At 34.8% G+C, this 16,125-nt stretch overlaps 1 protein-coding gene and 1 pseudogene across 1 annotated transcript; one reads left to right on the plus strand and one right to left on the minus strand.

The window, feature by feature from the left end:
• The first annotated feature begins 2,915 nt into the window (after positions 1-2,915).
• On the plus strand, positions 2,916-5,111 carry LOC116877544 (annotated as a pseudogene).
• An 8,549-nt stretch (positions 5,112-13,660) lies between these two features.
• Positions 13,661-14,599, minus strand: LOC116877596 (olfactory receptor 6C2-like). Its single transcript, XM_032874355.1, has one exon. The coding sequence runs from the start codon at positions 14,597-14,599 to the stop codon at positions 13,661-13,663; it is 939 nt and encodes a 312-aa protein (XP_032730246.1).
• Between the last annotated feature and the right edge of the window lie 1,526 nt (positions 14,600-16,125).

Consider the following 16,125-nt stretch of genomic DNA (forward strand, 5'->3'; position numbering starts at 1 on the left):
TTCTGACTTCACACCCAATTAGCATAGATTTTTTTTTTCTTTTTTTTTCCCCCCCCCAACCCCCCTCTGCCCAGCAACCCTCAGTTTGTTTTGTGAGATTAAGAGTCACTTATGGTTTGTCTCCCTCCCAATCCCAACTTGTTTCATTTACTCTTCTCCTACCACATTAACCCCCCATGTTGCATCTCCTCTCCCTCATATCAGGGAGATCATATGATAGTTGTCTTTCTCCGATTGACTTATTTCGCTAAGCATGATACCCTCTAGTTCCATCCATGTCGTCGCAAATGGCAAGATTTCATTTCTTTTGATGGCTGCATAGTATTCCATTGTATATATATACCACATCTTCTTTATCCATTCGTCTGTTGATGGACATCTAGGTTCTTTCCATAGTTTGGCTATTGTAGACATTGCTGCTATAAACATTCGGGTGCACGTGCCCCTTCGGATCACTACGTTTGTATCTTTAGGGTAAATACCCAGCAGTGCAATTGCTGGGTCATAGGGTAGTTCTATTTTCAACATTTTGAGGAACCTCCATGCTGTTTTCCAGAGTGGTTGCACCAGCTTGCATTCCCACCAACAATGTAGGAGGGTTCCCCTCTCTCCGCATCCTCGCCAGCATCTGTCATTTCCTGACTTGTTAATTTTAGCCATTCTGACTGGTGTGAGGTGGTATCTCATTGTGGTTTTGATTTGTATTTCCCTGATGCCGAGTGATATGGAGCACTTTTTCATGTGTCTGTTGGCCATCTGGATGTCTTCTTTGCAGAAATGTCTGTTCATGTCTTCTGCCCATTTCTTGATGGGATTATTTGTTCTTTGGGTGTTAAGTTTGCTAAGTTCTTTATAGATTCTGGACACTAGCCCTTTATCTGATATGTCGTTTGCAAATATCTTCTCCCATTCTGTCAGTTGTCTTTTGGTTTTGTTAACTGTTTCCTTTGCTGTGCAAAAGCTTTTGATCTTGATAAAATCCCAATAGTTCATTTTTGCCCTTGCTTCCCTTGCCTTTGGCGATGTTCCTAGGAAGATGTTGCTGCGGCTGAGGTCGAAGAGGCTGCTGCCTGTGTTCTCCTCAAGGATGTTGATGGATTCCTTTCTCACATTGAGGTCCTTCATCCATTTTGAGTCTATTTTCGTGTGTGGTGTAAGGAAATGATCCAATTTCATTTTTCTGCATGTGGCTGTCCAATTTTCCCAACACCATTTATTGAAGAGGCTGTCTTTTTTCCATTGGACATTCTTTCCTGCTTTGTCGAAGATTAGTTGACCATAGAGTTGAGGGTCTATTTCTGGGCTCTCTATTCTGTTCCATTGATCTATGTGTCTGTTTTTGTGCCAGTACCATGCTGTCTTGATGATGACAGCTTTGTAATAGAGCTTGAAGTCCGGAATTGGGATGCCACCAACTCTGGCTTTCTTTTTCAATATTCCTTTGGCTATTCGCGGTCTTTTCTGGTTCCATATAAATTTTAGGATTATTTGTTCCATTTCTTTGAAAAAAATGGATGGTACTTTGATAGGAATTGCATTAAATGTGTAGATTGCTTTAGGTAGCATAGACATTTTCACAATATTTATTCTTCCAATCCAGGAGCATGGAACATTTTTCCATTTCTTTGTGTCTTCCTCCATTTCTTTCATGAGTACTTTATAGTTTTCTGTGTATAGTCTCTTTGGTTAGGTTTATTCTTAGTCTCTTTGGTTAGGTTTATTCCTAGGTATCTTATAGTTTTGGGTGCAATTGTAAATGGGATGGACTCCTTAATTTCTCTTTCTTCTGTCTTATTGTTGGTGTAGAGAAATGCGACTGATTTCTGTGCATTGATTTTATATCCTGACATGTTACTGAATTCCTGTACAAGTTCTAGCAGTTTTGGAGTGGAGTCTTTTGGGTTTTCCACATATAGTATCATATCATCTGCGAAGAGTGATAGTTTGACTTCTTCTTTGCCGATTTGGATGCCTTTAATTTCTTTTTGTTGTCTGATTGCTGAGGCTAGGACTTCTAGTACTATGTTGAATAGCAGTGGTGATTTTGGATTCACTTCTCCGCCAGTCCTACCTTTCAGCAAGTGGTTGATTTTCTGTTTCTAGAATTGCTGTTCTTCTTCTCTTCGATCTCCCGTTGGATTTGTAGGTGTTTGCAATCTTTAGATAAGCTATCTAGCTGATCTCCCGCAACCTGAAGTAGTCTCAGCCGCTACTTCTCCGCCATCTTGACTCCTCCCTAGCATAGATTTTTAATTACGTTCTTACTACTGCCATTCATGAAGCAATAATATATATTATAATGAGTCTTAAACATGTCATGTCCTGTGCTCTTTCTAACAAAAATTGTGTGCCCTATTTACACACAATTTCCATAGAATTTAAGTGAATTCATGAATATTCTCAACTCTATTCATGTACTCAAGACTATACCAGATATTCAGTATGATAAAATTTAAAAAGAACAAAGGTGTTGTATTTAAATGACTCTGGATTACTAACACAATACTACTAAATTGGCTATGAACCTGTAAACTTTGTAGAAATAAAAATGCCTAGATCTTATCCAAGGTATTTGAATGAATACACAACCTGGGCTGTGTGTTGGTCATTTAAAGATTTACCAACTTTAGAAAACTGGGATTTAGATATACACCCCAGACAGACTCTTTAATCCGAGCTTCAATTTCTTTCTCTAAGAAGTAAGGATTATAATACTCTGTTCAAAGAAGGTTGTTGGAGATATTAATAAGAAAATTTATGTAAATATTCAAATACAGTGCATGGTGTGTTGCTGGAGATGAATGAATGTTAGCTTCTCTCCTTCTTTGTTTGTTTTTTAATTGACTCTAGCAAATAATCTTGACCATTTCTTTAAACTCTTTTTATCTAGCTTTGTTAAAACCCGTAAGAGAAAAATGAGGAATCATTCAATGCAGACAGAGTTTATTCTTTTGGGTCTGACAGATGACCCTGAATTGCAGGTTGTATTTTTCCTCTTTCTATTTTTTACCTACTTGTTGAGTGTAACAGGAAACTTAACCATCATCATTCTCACTCTGCTGGATTCCCACCTGAAGACACCTATGTATTTCTTCCTAAGGAATTTCTCCTTTTTAGAAATCTCACAACAGTTCACAACTGTTTGTATTCCACGGTTCCTGGTGAGCCTTGTGACAAAGGACAGAACTATTTCCTATATAAGTTGTATGACTCAGTTGTTGTTTTTTTATCTTTTGGGGAGTAACTGAATTTTATCTTCTGGCGGCAATGTCCTATGACCGTTATGTGGCTATATGTAGACCTCTCCACTATACCACCATCATGAGCAACAAAGTTTGCTACCAACTTGTACTCAGCTCTTGGGTAACTGGATTCCTAATCATCTTTTCCTCCAATCATCTTGGGACTCAAGCTGGAATTCTGTGCTTCCAATGTCATTGATCATTTTATTTGTGATTCTTCTCCCATCCTGCAGATCTCTTGTTCAGATACACATTTCCTAGAGCTAATGTCCTTTTTATTGGCTGTGCTGACACTAATGGTCACGTTGATGTTAGTGCTTCTTTTCTATGGCTACATTATCAAGACAATTCTCAAATTCCCTTCTGCTCAGCAAAGGACTAAAGCCTTTTCTACCTGTTCTTCCCACATGATTGTAGTTTCCATCTCTTATGGTAGCTGCATCTTCATGTATATAAAACCATCAGCAAATGACAGAGTGACTTTAAGCAAAGGAGTAGCTGTGTTCAATACCTCAGTTGCCCCCTTATTGAATCCCTTCATTTATACACTAAGGAACCATCAAGTGAAACAGGCCTTTAAGGACAGGGTTCAAAAAGTTTTATTTGCTTCAAACAAAAGAGAAAATTCTAAAAAGTATGAAGGGGTAAAATGAATAAAATCTTGCCCTTTTATTTTTTTAAAAAGATTTATTTATTGGGGCACCCTGGTGGTTCAGTTATTAAGTGGCTGCCTTTTGCTCAGGTCATGATCTCAGGGTTCTGGGATCAAGCCCTGTACCTGGCTCCCTGCTCAGCAGGAAGTTGGTTCTCCCTCTCCCCATGCTTGTGTGCTCTCTCTCTCTCTCTCTCTCACTTGCTCACTCTCTCTCAAATAAATAAAATCTTTTTTAAAAAAGAAAAGAAAAAAGATTTATTTATTTATTTGCAAGAGAGAGAACAGGGGGGATGGGGGTAGAGAGAGAGGGAGAGAGAATCTCAAGCAGACTCCCTGCAGAGGGGAAAGTCCAGAGAGTACACAGCCCAACACCCAAAACAGGGCTCCAGCCCAGGACCCTGAGATCATGACCTGAGCAAAATCAAGAGTCAGACACTTAACTGTCTGACCTCGCACAAGTGTCCCAAAAATGTTGGCCTGTTAATCTTGCTTTATTTTGTTTTACTTTGTACATATTTTCAAATTATTCCACAAATCTGTTCTTTTCTTGGTTTCGGAAATGCGGAATTTTAAATGTGATATTTTTCACAGGTCATATTGTATGAAACAAATGTTTTCAATGAGGTTCTGTATGAGGTTGCATGTTAGATGCTTGTCCAGAACTTGGTATGAAAATGGAATGTTCATAGTCAGAATCATATTTTTAGAACAAAAATGAATATTTGAAAGAGATCATAAAATCACTTATTCAAGAAAGTAGTTTAGTAATAATAGATAGCATTATGTTATGAATAGAATATATATATTATATATATAATATAAAGCATTATGTTATGAAAAAAATGAACATATGAAGCATTATGTTATGAAGAATTACATAAGTGTCATTTCTAACATGTGAGCAGATTGCAGAAATTATAAAGTAAGTCAAAGTAAGATAAAATAATAATTTCTTCTAGAAAACACTTTTCTTTCAGTAAGGTAAGAATAAATTTTGAGCTTTGTATGGGTCATGAATGAGAAAAAATAATCAAATTCTAAATGACCCTAAATGAAAATGCTTTTTTAATTAAAATTCTAAAATTTTGAATTCCTGAAAGAGATAATGTCTACTTATGCCAGTGAATTGAATTTACTACGTAAGAAATTATTTCATTGTCTTACTTCAAAGCTTAAAGTATATTCTACGTTTTCCACAGGATTTTCCTGATTAAATCTATTGTCTCTATCTAAAACATTTCTTATTTGAATGCAATAATCATTTTCTCATATAATGCTAAATTACATTTTAATATTCTATTTCAGTTAACCAAGCCTTTGGTGATGTTACTAGTAATAATAGTAATACAGGATGAATTCTCAGAAAAGTCAGCAGAGTCAGTAGGAAATTTTTCTTCTTGCACCAAGTTGATTTTAATGTAAAGTATCACTATACTTTGAACAAAAGAAATGTGAAAATGAAAATTTGGAAACATTAATGCAAATTCCCTAAGATAGAGACTGATGTTTATAACTTATTGAAGGAAAAATTAAATGAATGTCAGAGGTCAAATTCAGAGTATCTGAAAAAGACCATATTTCCTCTAAAATTTAGTTGAAAATTAGCTTATATAAAATATATTAATACTTGCATTTAAATTGTTATTATTTCCTTTATAGTATAATCATCCATATGGTTCTTTGGAACTTTGAATTGGTCTATAGGAATATCTGAGAGTAGGGAAAAATATTTCTTAGATCCTATTCTCTTGGAAACTTATTATGTGAGGTTAACAAATTTAGCTCTGTTAGTAGAAAAAAAGTGAAAGTATATATGATGACCCGAGTTTGAAAATATGTTCCATATTATACCCTATATTTTAGTCAGTAATAAAGATTAGGTGCAAAATATTTCCTTTGAGAGTCTACAAATCTGACATATTGTAGAATGCCTATTCAAAATTAAAGATCTAAATTGTAGTGTATTTATACCTAGCTGTTCTATAAAGAAATAGAGAAAATACTTAGTTACTTCCTGAAATTATTTCAAGATTGATTACTAAAATAATCATGAGAATAAAGGAAGATACTTATATTCATGTTTTTTCTTAGATGAAAACATGATTTAATTAAAAACTAGTTATCCAAAGCTATTAACAAAGTTAGCTTTATTAATAGAACAAAAATGAAACCATATATGATGACCTGAGTCATCACATGTTTAAAATTAAGAAGTCTAGGGTGGCTCAGTGGGTTAAGCCTCTGCCTTTGGCTCAGATCATGATCTCAGAGTCCTGGGATCGAGCCCCTGTCTGGCTCTCTGCTCGGCGGGGAGCCTTCTTCCTGCCCCCCCGGCTCTCTGCTTAATTTTGATCTCCGTCTGTCAATAAATAAATAAAATCTTTTAAAAATTAAATTAAGAAGTCTAGAACAAATGTGTATTTTATAGCAAAAATCTGAATGTTTGACTGTCAAATGAACATTTCCACATACAGTAATAGTGGAGATAGTATTACAATACAAGATATGAAGAAGTATTTAAGATCTAGTATTGATTCCAAGATCACTGTGTATTTGCCGTCAAATAGTTGATTAGTTCCGCATATAAAAATATATAAACAATATATAGAAGTAGAATACTTAGACCTAAAGCAGTCTGAGCCTTACATAAGTTATTAAATAATGAGCATATTCTTAAAATTTATGAAAAACACAGCAGCTACTAAGTTTTGCAAATATATCTATTATATTGAGCCAATTATTAACAGGTAGAAATATGAAGACAGAGTACATTTTCTGAGTGCATTCTAAAGACTGAAACTAAACCTGTTGAATTAAGTAATGTAAATTTTTGGCACTAATTGGGTCCCATTATTCATGTTAGATTGTAAGCAATTCTGACAGCAGGGTGTAGTTTCTAAATACTATTTCTCATTGAAAGGAACCAGGACTTCTTGGAGAAAGACCTGTTTCCAGCTTAGTGGTAGGAATCATATGAACTAAGCCTAGAACACTTTTTTGTGCCAGGAGGAAAAGAAACAAAAATATGAGGACACAGGAACCAATTTGGATCATACCTGCTAGTCTAAAATGAGACAATTTGGGCATAAAGATACAATAATGTGGCTGTAATGTGTGGAAACATATCAGATATATAAAAACCCATGAGTGTATACATTACAAAATGAAATTGATTAATCATCAGTGAAAGTTGCTAGGATATCAAATTACTACTCCAAAACATTGATGGAGGAGGGGAGGAACCAAATGTTTATCCTGTCTGCCTGTGTATAATGTACTTTAGGTAATCAAACAGTTATCAAAAAAGTTGTGAATTCACAAAAATAAAAAGAAAACAGTGGTTTGAACCTCTTTAACCCTACAGTTCTCCATTCTACCAGCTGAGCTACCAAAAGGTACAATGGTTTGGACCTCTTAATGAAATATTGGATTTAGACAATGCATTAGTATGTGCTAAAAACCATTTGTGAAATATTGATGGTGATATTTATAATAGATATATTGGGCTGACAAGATGGACACACTGATCAGTCTAAGTATCACTAAAAGTAGGTCAAGCAGACTATACAGCTCATAATGTAACACAATAGAAAGCATACAGTCTCATCTGTAAACTTTTTGTTAAAAATATGAATCTAAATCTAATTAATAGGGGCGCCTGGGTGGCTCAGTGGGTTAAAGCCTCTGCCTTCGGCTCAGGTCATGATCCCAGAGTCCTGGGATCAAGCCCCACATCGGGCTCTCTGCTCTGCAGGGAGCCTGCTTCCTCCCCTCTCTCGCTGCCTGCCTTTCTGCCTACTTGTGATCTCTGTCAAATAAATAAATAAAATCTTAAAAAATATATATTTAAAAAAATAAATAAATAAATAATAAAAATTTTTAAAAAATAAAATAAAATAAATCTAATTAATAATTAAATACAGTTAGCACATAAGAGGTAATTGAGTAAAGAAAAAACAAGTTAAGTGACACCATCAGGAAGCAATCATTTGAGTAATCAAGGACATTATACACTACAAATGATTTCATGTCTCCATCAATTCAAGGGGTAAAAAATGAAAGGACTGTAATAGAAAGAGTCGTAAGTAACATAACAACCATATACAATGCGTGGGGTTTGTCTGGATTTTGATTCAAACACCTTACTTGTGAAAAAAAGAAACACAAAACAAGACATACTTATGTGAGAAAAGGAAATAAGAAAACATACTGAATATGAGAATCTATTATGATTTATTGATGATATTGATATTGGTGTGATGGTAGGTCAAAGATAATTTTCTTATCAGTTAGATATACTTACTGACAAACTTGTGGGTAAAATGCAATGAATTTATAGGTGAAACAGTATAAGATGAAATGCCAGTCAAAACATAAAAGAGTAGGGGAAATGACAGAGAAAAATAATTTTAATGTTGATAATTATGGAACCTGGGCAATGGGCATATTTCTGTTAATTATTTCATCTTGTCTTCTTTTGTGAATGCTTAAAAATTCCCATTTGAGAATGTTTTAAGTACCTAGATTAGTAGATCATTTTCTACAAAATTTATCTGCTTGTTGAGACTGGGATAAAAATCATGCCAGGTCTGACACTGTGAATAGACCTTGAGAGTATTACGCTAAAAAATATAAGCCAGGAAAGAAATTGAAGAAGACACAAAAAGATAAAACACCATTCCATGCTCTTGGATCAGAAGAATAAACATTGTTAAAATGTCTATACTGCCTAGAACAATCTATACTTTTAATGACATTCCGATCAAAATTCCACTGGTATTTTTCAAAGAGCTGGAACAAATAATCCTAAAATTTGTATGGAACCAGAAGAGACCCTGAAACGCTAAGGAAATGTTGAAAAACAAAAATAAAACTGGGGACATCATGTTACCTGATTTCAAGCTTTACTACAAAGCTGTGATCACCAAAACAGCATGGTACTGGCATAAAAACAGACACATAGACCAGTGGAACAGAGTAGAGAGCCCAGATATGGACCCTCAACTCTATGGGCAAATAATCTTCAACAAAACAGGAAAAAATATACAGTGGAAAAAAGACAGTCTTTTCAATAAATGGTGCTGGGAAAACTGGACAGCTATATGTAGAAGAATGAAACTCGACCATTCTCTTACACTGGACACAAAGATAAACTCAAAATGGATAAAAGACCTCAATGTGAGGCAAGAATCCACCAGAATCCTAGAGGAGAACTTCGCAGTAACCTCTTCGATATCAGCCATGGCAACTTCTTTCAAGACATTTCTCCAAAGGCAAAAGAAACAAAAGCAAAAATGAACTTTTGGGACTTCATCAAGATCAAAAGCTTCTGCACAGCAAAGGAAACAGTCAAGAAAACAAAGAGGCAACCCACGGAATGGGAGAAGATATTTGCAAATGACGATACAGACAAAAGGTTGATATCCAGGATCCATAAAGAACTCCTCAAACTCAACACACACAAAACAGATAAGCATATCAAAAAATGGGCAGAAGATATGAACAGACACTTCTCCAATGAAGACACACAAATGGCTATCAGACATGAAAAAATGTTCATCATCACTAGCCATCAGGGAGATTCAAATTAAAACCACATTGAGATATCACCTTACACCACTTAGAATGGCCAAAATTAGCAAGACAGGAAACAACATGTGTTGGAGAGGATGTGGAGAAAGGGGAACCCTCTTCCACTGTTGGTGGGAATGCAAGTTGGTGCAGCCTCTTTGGAGAACAGTGTGGAGATTCCTCAAGAAATTAAAAATAGAGCTTCCCTATGACCCTGCAATTGCACTACTGGGTATTTACCCCAAAGATACAGATGTAGTGAAAAGAAGGCCCATCTGTACCCCAACGTTTATAGCAGCAATGGCCACGGTTGCCAAACTGTGGAAAGAACCAAGATGCCCTTCAACAGACGAATGGATAAGGAAGATGTGGTCCATATACACTATGGAGTATTATGCCTCCATCAGAAATGATGAATACCCAACTTTTGTAGCAACATGGACGGGACTGGAAGAGATTATGCTGAGTGAAATAAGTCAAGCAGAGAGAGTCAATTGCCATATGGTTTCACTTATTTGTGGAGCATAACAAATAACATGGAGGACAAGGGGAGATGGAGAGGAGAAGGGAGTTGAGGGAAATTGGAGGGGGAGATGAAACATGAGAGACTATGGACTCTGAAAAACAACCTGAGCGTTTTGAAGGGGCGGGGATGGGAGGTTGGGGGAACCAGGTGGTGGGTATTAGAGAGGGCACGGATTGCATGGAGCACTGGGTGTGGTGCAAAAACAATGAATACTGTTACGCTGAAAAGAAATAAAAAATTTTAAAAAAAATAAAAAATTTATAAGTCAGATAAGTAAAGACAAATACTTCATGGTATCACTTATATGTGGAATCTAAAAGAAAATCAAACTCATTTAAAAATAGAGTAGAAAGTGGTTGTGGGGGGCTGGGAGGTGAAGGGATCAGGGAGAGGTCTGAGGATCTATTGTATAACATGATGACTATAGTTGATAACACTTTATAACTGAATTTTGCTTAGAGAGTTGAATATAAATGTTCTCACACACACAAGTAATTATCTAAAGTGATAGGTGTTTCAATTAACAAGATGAGAAGAATCCTCTTTTAATGTACATGTATGTAATATAATCACAATGTACACTTTAAATATTTTACAATTTTATATGTTAAATATACCTCAATAAAGTTGAAAAGTAATCTCAAAAAAAAACCATTGTTCATGACTGGCTATTTATAAGGCAAGCATGCTGCCCTATTTCTCCATTTGCCACTGAGTTAGCTCACTGGGGTAGCATGTCCTCACCTAGTGATTTCAGAAAAGTTCAGGTTCAAATTTAGCAGGCGCATCAAGCCAATTTAAGGAAACTCATCTTAGCCACATTCTTCATCTACCTTTATCATGAATGGAAAAAATATTTACACTCATCTGATGTCTGTGTTTATTTCTCAATTTGTTTGGACACATATTATGGAAATGTGTGATTAAATACTATGGTCTTGAAAACTAATATCATGGGATACCACTTACCTATGTGACCAAGCTCTGAGCCCAGAAGATAAACCAGACTTGTATTGAAAATGATTTTTTACCTCTGGTTAAACAAGTCAGAAATCATGGTGTGATAGCAGTTATATAAACTTGAGATCACTGAGCACTTGATAATCACAAGTTAAATTCTATTCCCCCATCTTAGTGCTGTAGGTAGACTAAGAAATTCCCACATGGAGAAAAAAGCAAAGATTAAATCTTAACCAAAGTACATAAATCTCCTAGATTTAAACTGATGAATTAGTAGCATAGGTTATGGCAGAATCCAAAAATCAGAGAAGCTAAATATTTTAGAAATCTGAAGTTAAACCATAACCATAGGGTGAGGATTGCTGCCCAAATGCTTTTGCCTGGTTGAAATTTGGAAGACCGCTAAACATTTTTGGTCCACATGGGGAGTAAACTTAGAGAATTTCTCTTTTAGCACTCTAAGATCTTGAGATACCCATGTAGAGCCCTTGAGTTCCCTTCATGGACTCACAGTAAGAGGTTCTGTAATGGAACAGATGATTAACACCAAGAAAAGTCCCTAGAACCAGGCTTTCCCCCAGCAAAGCTGAAGACCCAGATTATAAGGCCATTTTTCCTTTTTCCCTCTTTTCTTGCTTTTACTTTTTCTCCACATTCTCACTTGTTATTCATTTTATATATTGGTAATCTGACTTTTTAAATTTAATCTGATCACTTTATAGTATATTATCCAATTAAAATAATATCATTTATTACTAACAGTATTAATAAAGTATATGTGTATATATACAAAATGTATCACATGTTACTTTTATCTTTATACATTATTTATGATGTACATCTTTCTCAATTTTAGTATTGGAAGGTATTTCTTGGGATATTCCTTGAAATCATCTTGCTGCCTCTGGAGAAGCAGATGCATTTACTTGAACAAAAAGAGTCTTTCAGAAATCAATAAAACTACCTTTGAATGCTAGTTCTATCACTTGCTAGCAATAATTCATTTTTCTAAACTTTGATTTGTCTACACTTCTCCAGTGTAAATTATGACAATAAATATAAGTTGTAGGGATATTTTGAGGTTTATCAGTATTATAAATTCTCAATAAATTTTGGCTTTCATTCTATTTCATTCAGAAATTTAAAAATAAACATTTTAACAGGATAGCCATGACTTTCTTTCATCCTTTGTTCACAGATTCATGCCAAATGTTACCTTTGTATTTTTTTATCTTCACATAAAAATTCTCTTTTTGCATTGTCAGAAGCACCAAATCACCGTATTGGGAGATTATCTGTTAACTAATATTTGTCCACGTGCCAGGAGTAAAGCATTCTAGAATTTGGCATACAGAGAGACGTTCTCTAATGCATTTAACATTTAGAGTAGAATAAAGACAAGTAAAGATGACATTGTAGTTTGATGAGAGTTCTGAGTGCAGGAACTTAGTGGTGATAGGAATCTAATGGGTAAGACCGAACAGGCGTGGTGTAGTGGTGCTGATGGAACAGTAAGACAAAGTAAGCAAATGATTCCTTGTGGAAATGGCATTTCAACTGGAGGACTCCGGGGACTGGGTAGTTGAAAGGGTGGGGCGGGGAGGTGGGGAGGAAATTGCTGCTTATAGACACTGCAATATGAGCAATGGCCTGAAGTAAAAGAAAAAGTATCTAAGGAAGTTTTAATATGTTGAACTGCAGAAGTGGAAGTTGATGAATAATGTATGAGTAATTAAATACTGATCGTTCTTTGAGAGTTATCATTAGGTATATATTTTGGACTCTAGAAATATCTAAAGATTTCATTTTTTAAAAGCAAATCATTTCATTGATATTAATATTCACATTGTAGTTATCATTAGGTATATATTTTGGACTCTAGAAATATCTAAAGATTTCATTTTTTAAAAGCAAATCATTTCATTGATATTAATATTCACATTATAGTCTGTTTCTCTTTTCTCTATTCCTAGTATATTTGGCTTGCTGGTTATTTACTTATCACTTTTCTAGCCCAATTAGTTCTCTTCCACCTCCTGCCATCTGCTTGCTTAATTTAAATACTTACATTCAAGATTTAACATTTCATTTAGTACATCAGTATCAATATGTTTTATGTAGTTTCAATGTCAGCTTTAATTCTTTAACAAGGAGTACCAGTGCATTTCTCTCTTCATCTTAATTTAATTCATGACTGTTTTGGCAATTTTTAAATAACTCTGATATTGGATTGGATTCATTCAATAAAATATGTGAATCTTGGGGTTTTAAAGCTTTATCAGTAAATGCTTTTTTGAAATTTTAAATCTTTATGCTTATTCCTTGTTTTAAAATTCATTTTGAGTTTTGAAATTTTTTTTTGCTGATACACTTAGAAAAAGCATTGATTCTTTTTAACATTATTTCTCTTCTAGAGTATGTTTTTTGTGGAGGAATAATGTACACTATTGCACCAATATTTTATGACTATTTTCCCAATCCTTTCAGCATTGGTAGGGAAGTTTGAGAGTGAAGTCACGCTTAGATTTCCTGAAACAACTATTCTCATTTTTTTCTTAATAAAGATTATCATTCTCAAAAAAGTTGACTTATAAGGAGATGTAAAGGGTGACTTGATCAGCGGCAGTACTGAATGGAAACCCAAATCTACATCAAGACAAAATAGGATAAAAACTAAAGAAAACATGCTTAGGGATCAACATTCCTCTAGTTCTTTGAGAGCAATATAAATCTTTTGACTAAGTCATTAAAGGCTTGTTTCACTTGTTTGTTCCTCAGAGTATAAATAAATGGATTTAACATGGGTGAAATGGAAGTAGTGAGCATAAATATGCCCTTATTAATGGCCATTTCATCTTTTGCCGAAGGTTTGATATAGACAAAGATACAGCTTCCATAGGTGATAGAAACTACAATCATGTGGGAAGAACAGGTAGAAAAAGCTTTAGTCCTTTGCTGGGCAGAGGGGAATCTTAGAATTGTTCTGATGATATACAGGTAGGACAAAATCACACACACAAGAGTCATAATGAAGATTAACACAGAGCACACAATAATCATCTGCTCAATGAACCATGTATCTGAGCATGAGATCTTCAGGATAGGATTAGCATCACAGGCAAAGTGGTCAATGGCATTAGAGTCACAGAAATCCAGGTCCAGTCCTAAGCTAAGTGGTGGGAGTATGACCAACAAAGTAGTCATCCAACAGCAGAAGATTAGCCTTTTGCAGACCGTGTGGTTCATGATAATCATGTAATACAGGGGTTTGCAAATGGCTATGTATCGGTCAAAGGACATGGCAGCAAGGAGAAAAAATTCTGTTACTCCAAAAAGATATGTAAAAAAAAGTTGGCATGCACAAGCATTATAGGTAATAGTCCTATCACCTGTTGCTAAACTGTACAAGAATCTAGGAATACAGGCAGAAGTGAATGAAATTTCTAAGAAGGAAAAATTTTGGAGAAAAAAGTACATTGCAGTTTTAAGGTGAGAATCCATTAATATGAGAATGGTGATGGTCAGGTTTCCAGTTATACTCAACATGTAGGTAATAAGTAGAAATATAAAAATCAGAATCTGTAGTTGAGGGTCATCTGTCAATCCCAGAAGGATGAAACTGGTTAGTGACGTATGGTTTCTCATTCCTGGGTCCTGACTTCTGCCCAATTTGCATATAAAACTGAGGGACTCAAGATCTGAGAAGAAGGTGGAAAAAAGTGTGTTACAATGGATTTGCTTAGAAAATCCTAGCAATGCATTTTACATATATTTTGTTTTCCTTGATAATGAATATTTCTTAATAATTCATGCTCTCAGCTCTGCTGACATGTCATCTGATAAGTTTGAAACTTAGCTTTCAGATGTTTTGACCACAATATATGGCAAGATATACATTTTATATTGCAGTCTAATGTACATGCACACACATATACACAAACACACACACACACAAATATACACACAAATGCACACTTGCATATTAGTGAAACAAAAACTTTCCAAAAAATAAAATACTTATCCACCTTGCTCTCTGATGCTTTCTATTCTAACTTATGAAAAATAAATGTAAATATCACCCAATTTACTTTATATTCTACTAAATGATCATGACTGTATTTGAAAAAAATATTTTTTTAGGGATTGTTAAGTAATATAGTCCAAGTAAAACATAATTATTTATGATTTTTAAGGGTACATTATCCTTGTACTTTACACTTTGGAATAGATTTATTCATGACACACTCCCACCCCTTGGGGCAATGAAATCATAAATTTTAGGGTGTCCTTTTTTTCTAAGAATATTTCTCTTATCACTAACTGAAATTTTACTCAGTTTCATTATCTGCTTGAAGCTTTTTTTCCTGGAGAAATTGGAAGCACATGAGGAGTGGTTATGGCACAAGGTGTTTCTATATCCATCTACCAAAGCAACTGAGGTCACTATTCCACCGCCATGAACAACCTATACTGCAAAAGACATCTTACATATAAAAAATCCCTTCCTACATCTTTCCCATGACTTTCTCACATTGTTATTGCCTTTATCTGATTTGTACTGATTGCCCACTTTGGTGCAGAACAGCAACCATTTTAGTACACACCAAATTCACTAATAAGTGAGAAAATGTTCTATACACAACTGAAGAATATTAACCTTAATGTTTTGTAATGCAGTCTGATATTTGTCTGACTGACACATTTAGACAACTTCTTATTAAGTCACTGATGTTATCATCAGCTCTGTGAGTATTAAGTGCATTCACCAATCTGACTTCTATCCTTAGCTGCTTATGATACGGTTTCTGAACACAGCACTCCACTGAAACTATTCTTGGCAAGTTTACCTGTTATTTCTTTAAGTATCAGTGAAGTGTAGTCATTTTATTTGCATTTTTTTGTCAATCAATCACTCCTTTCTTTTTATAATCTTCTTGACACATTGTTTGCACAAAATCCACAATCTGGTTTTTGTTTTGCCCTTCTGTTTTCTCCTTTAAAATTATAAAATTATATAAAATTATCTCTTCCCCTACTCACTTTTATTCCACTGATATTTCTCACACTTCACCCCTAAATCCTCTTCCCTTCTTCTCTATGTGTTTTCCTGGGAACTGCTTAAATCCCATGACTTCAATTTAGCACATAAAATTTTGATATTTCAAAATGTG

The sequence above is a fragment of the Lontra canadensis genome, unplaced genomic scaffold (assembly GCF_010015895.1).
Source record: "Lontra canadensis isolate GAN:19392208 unplaced genomic scaffold, GSC_riverotter_1.0 scaffold53, whole genome shotgun sequence".
Classification (NCBI taxonomy): Eukaryota; Metazoa; Chordata; class Mammalia; order Carnivora; family Mustelidae; genus Lontra; species Lontra canadensis.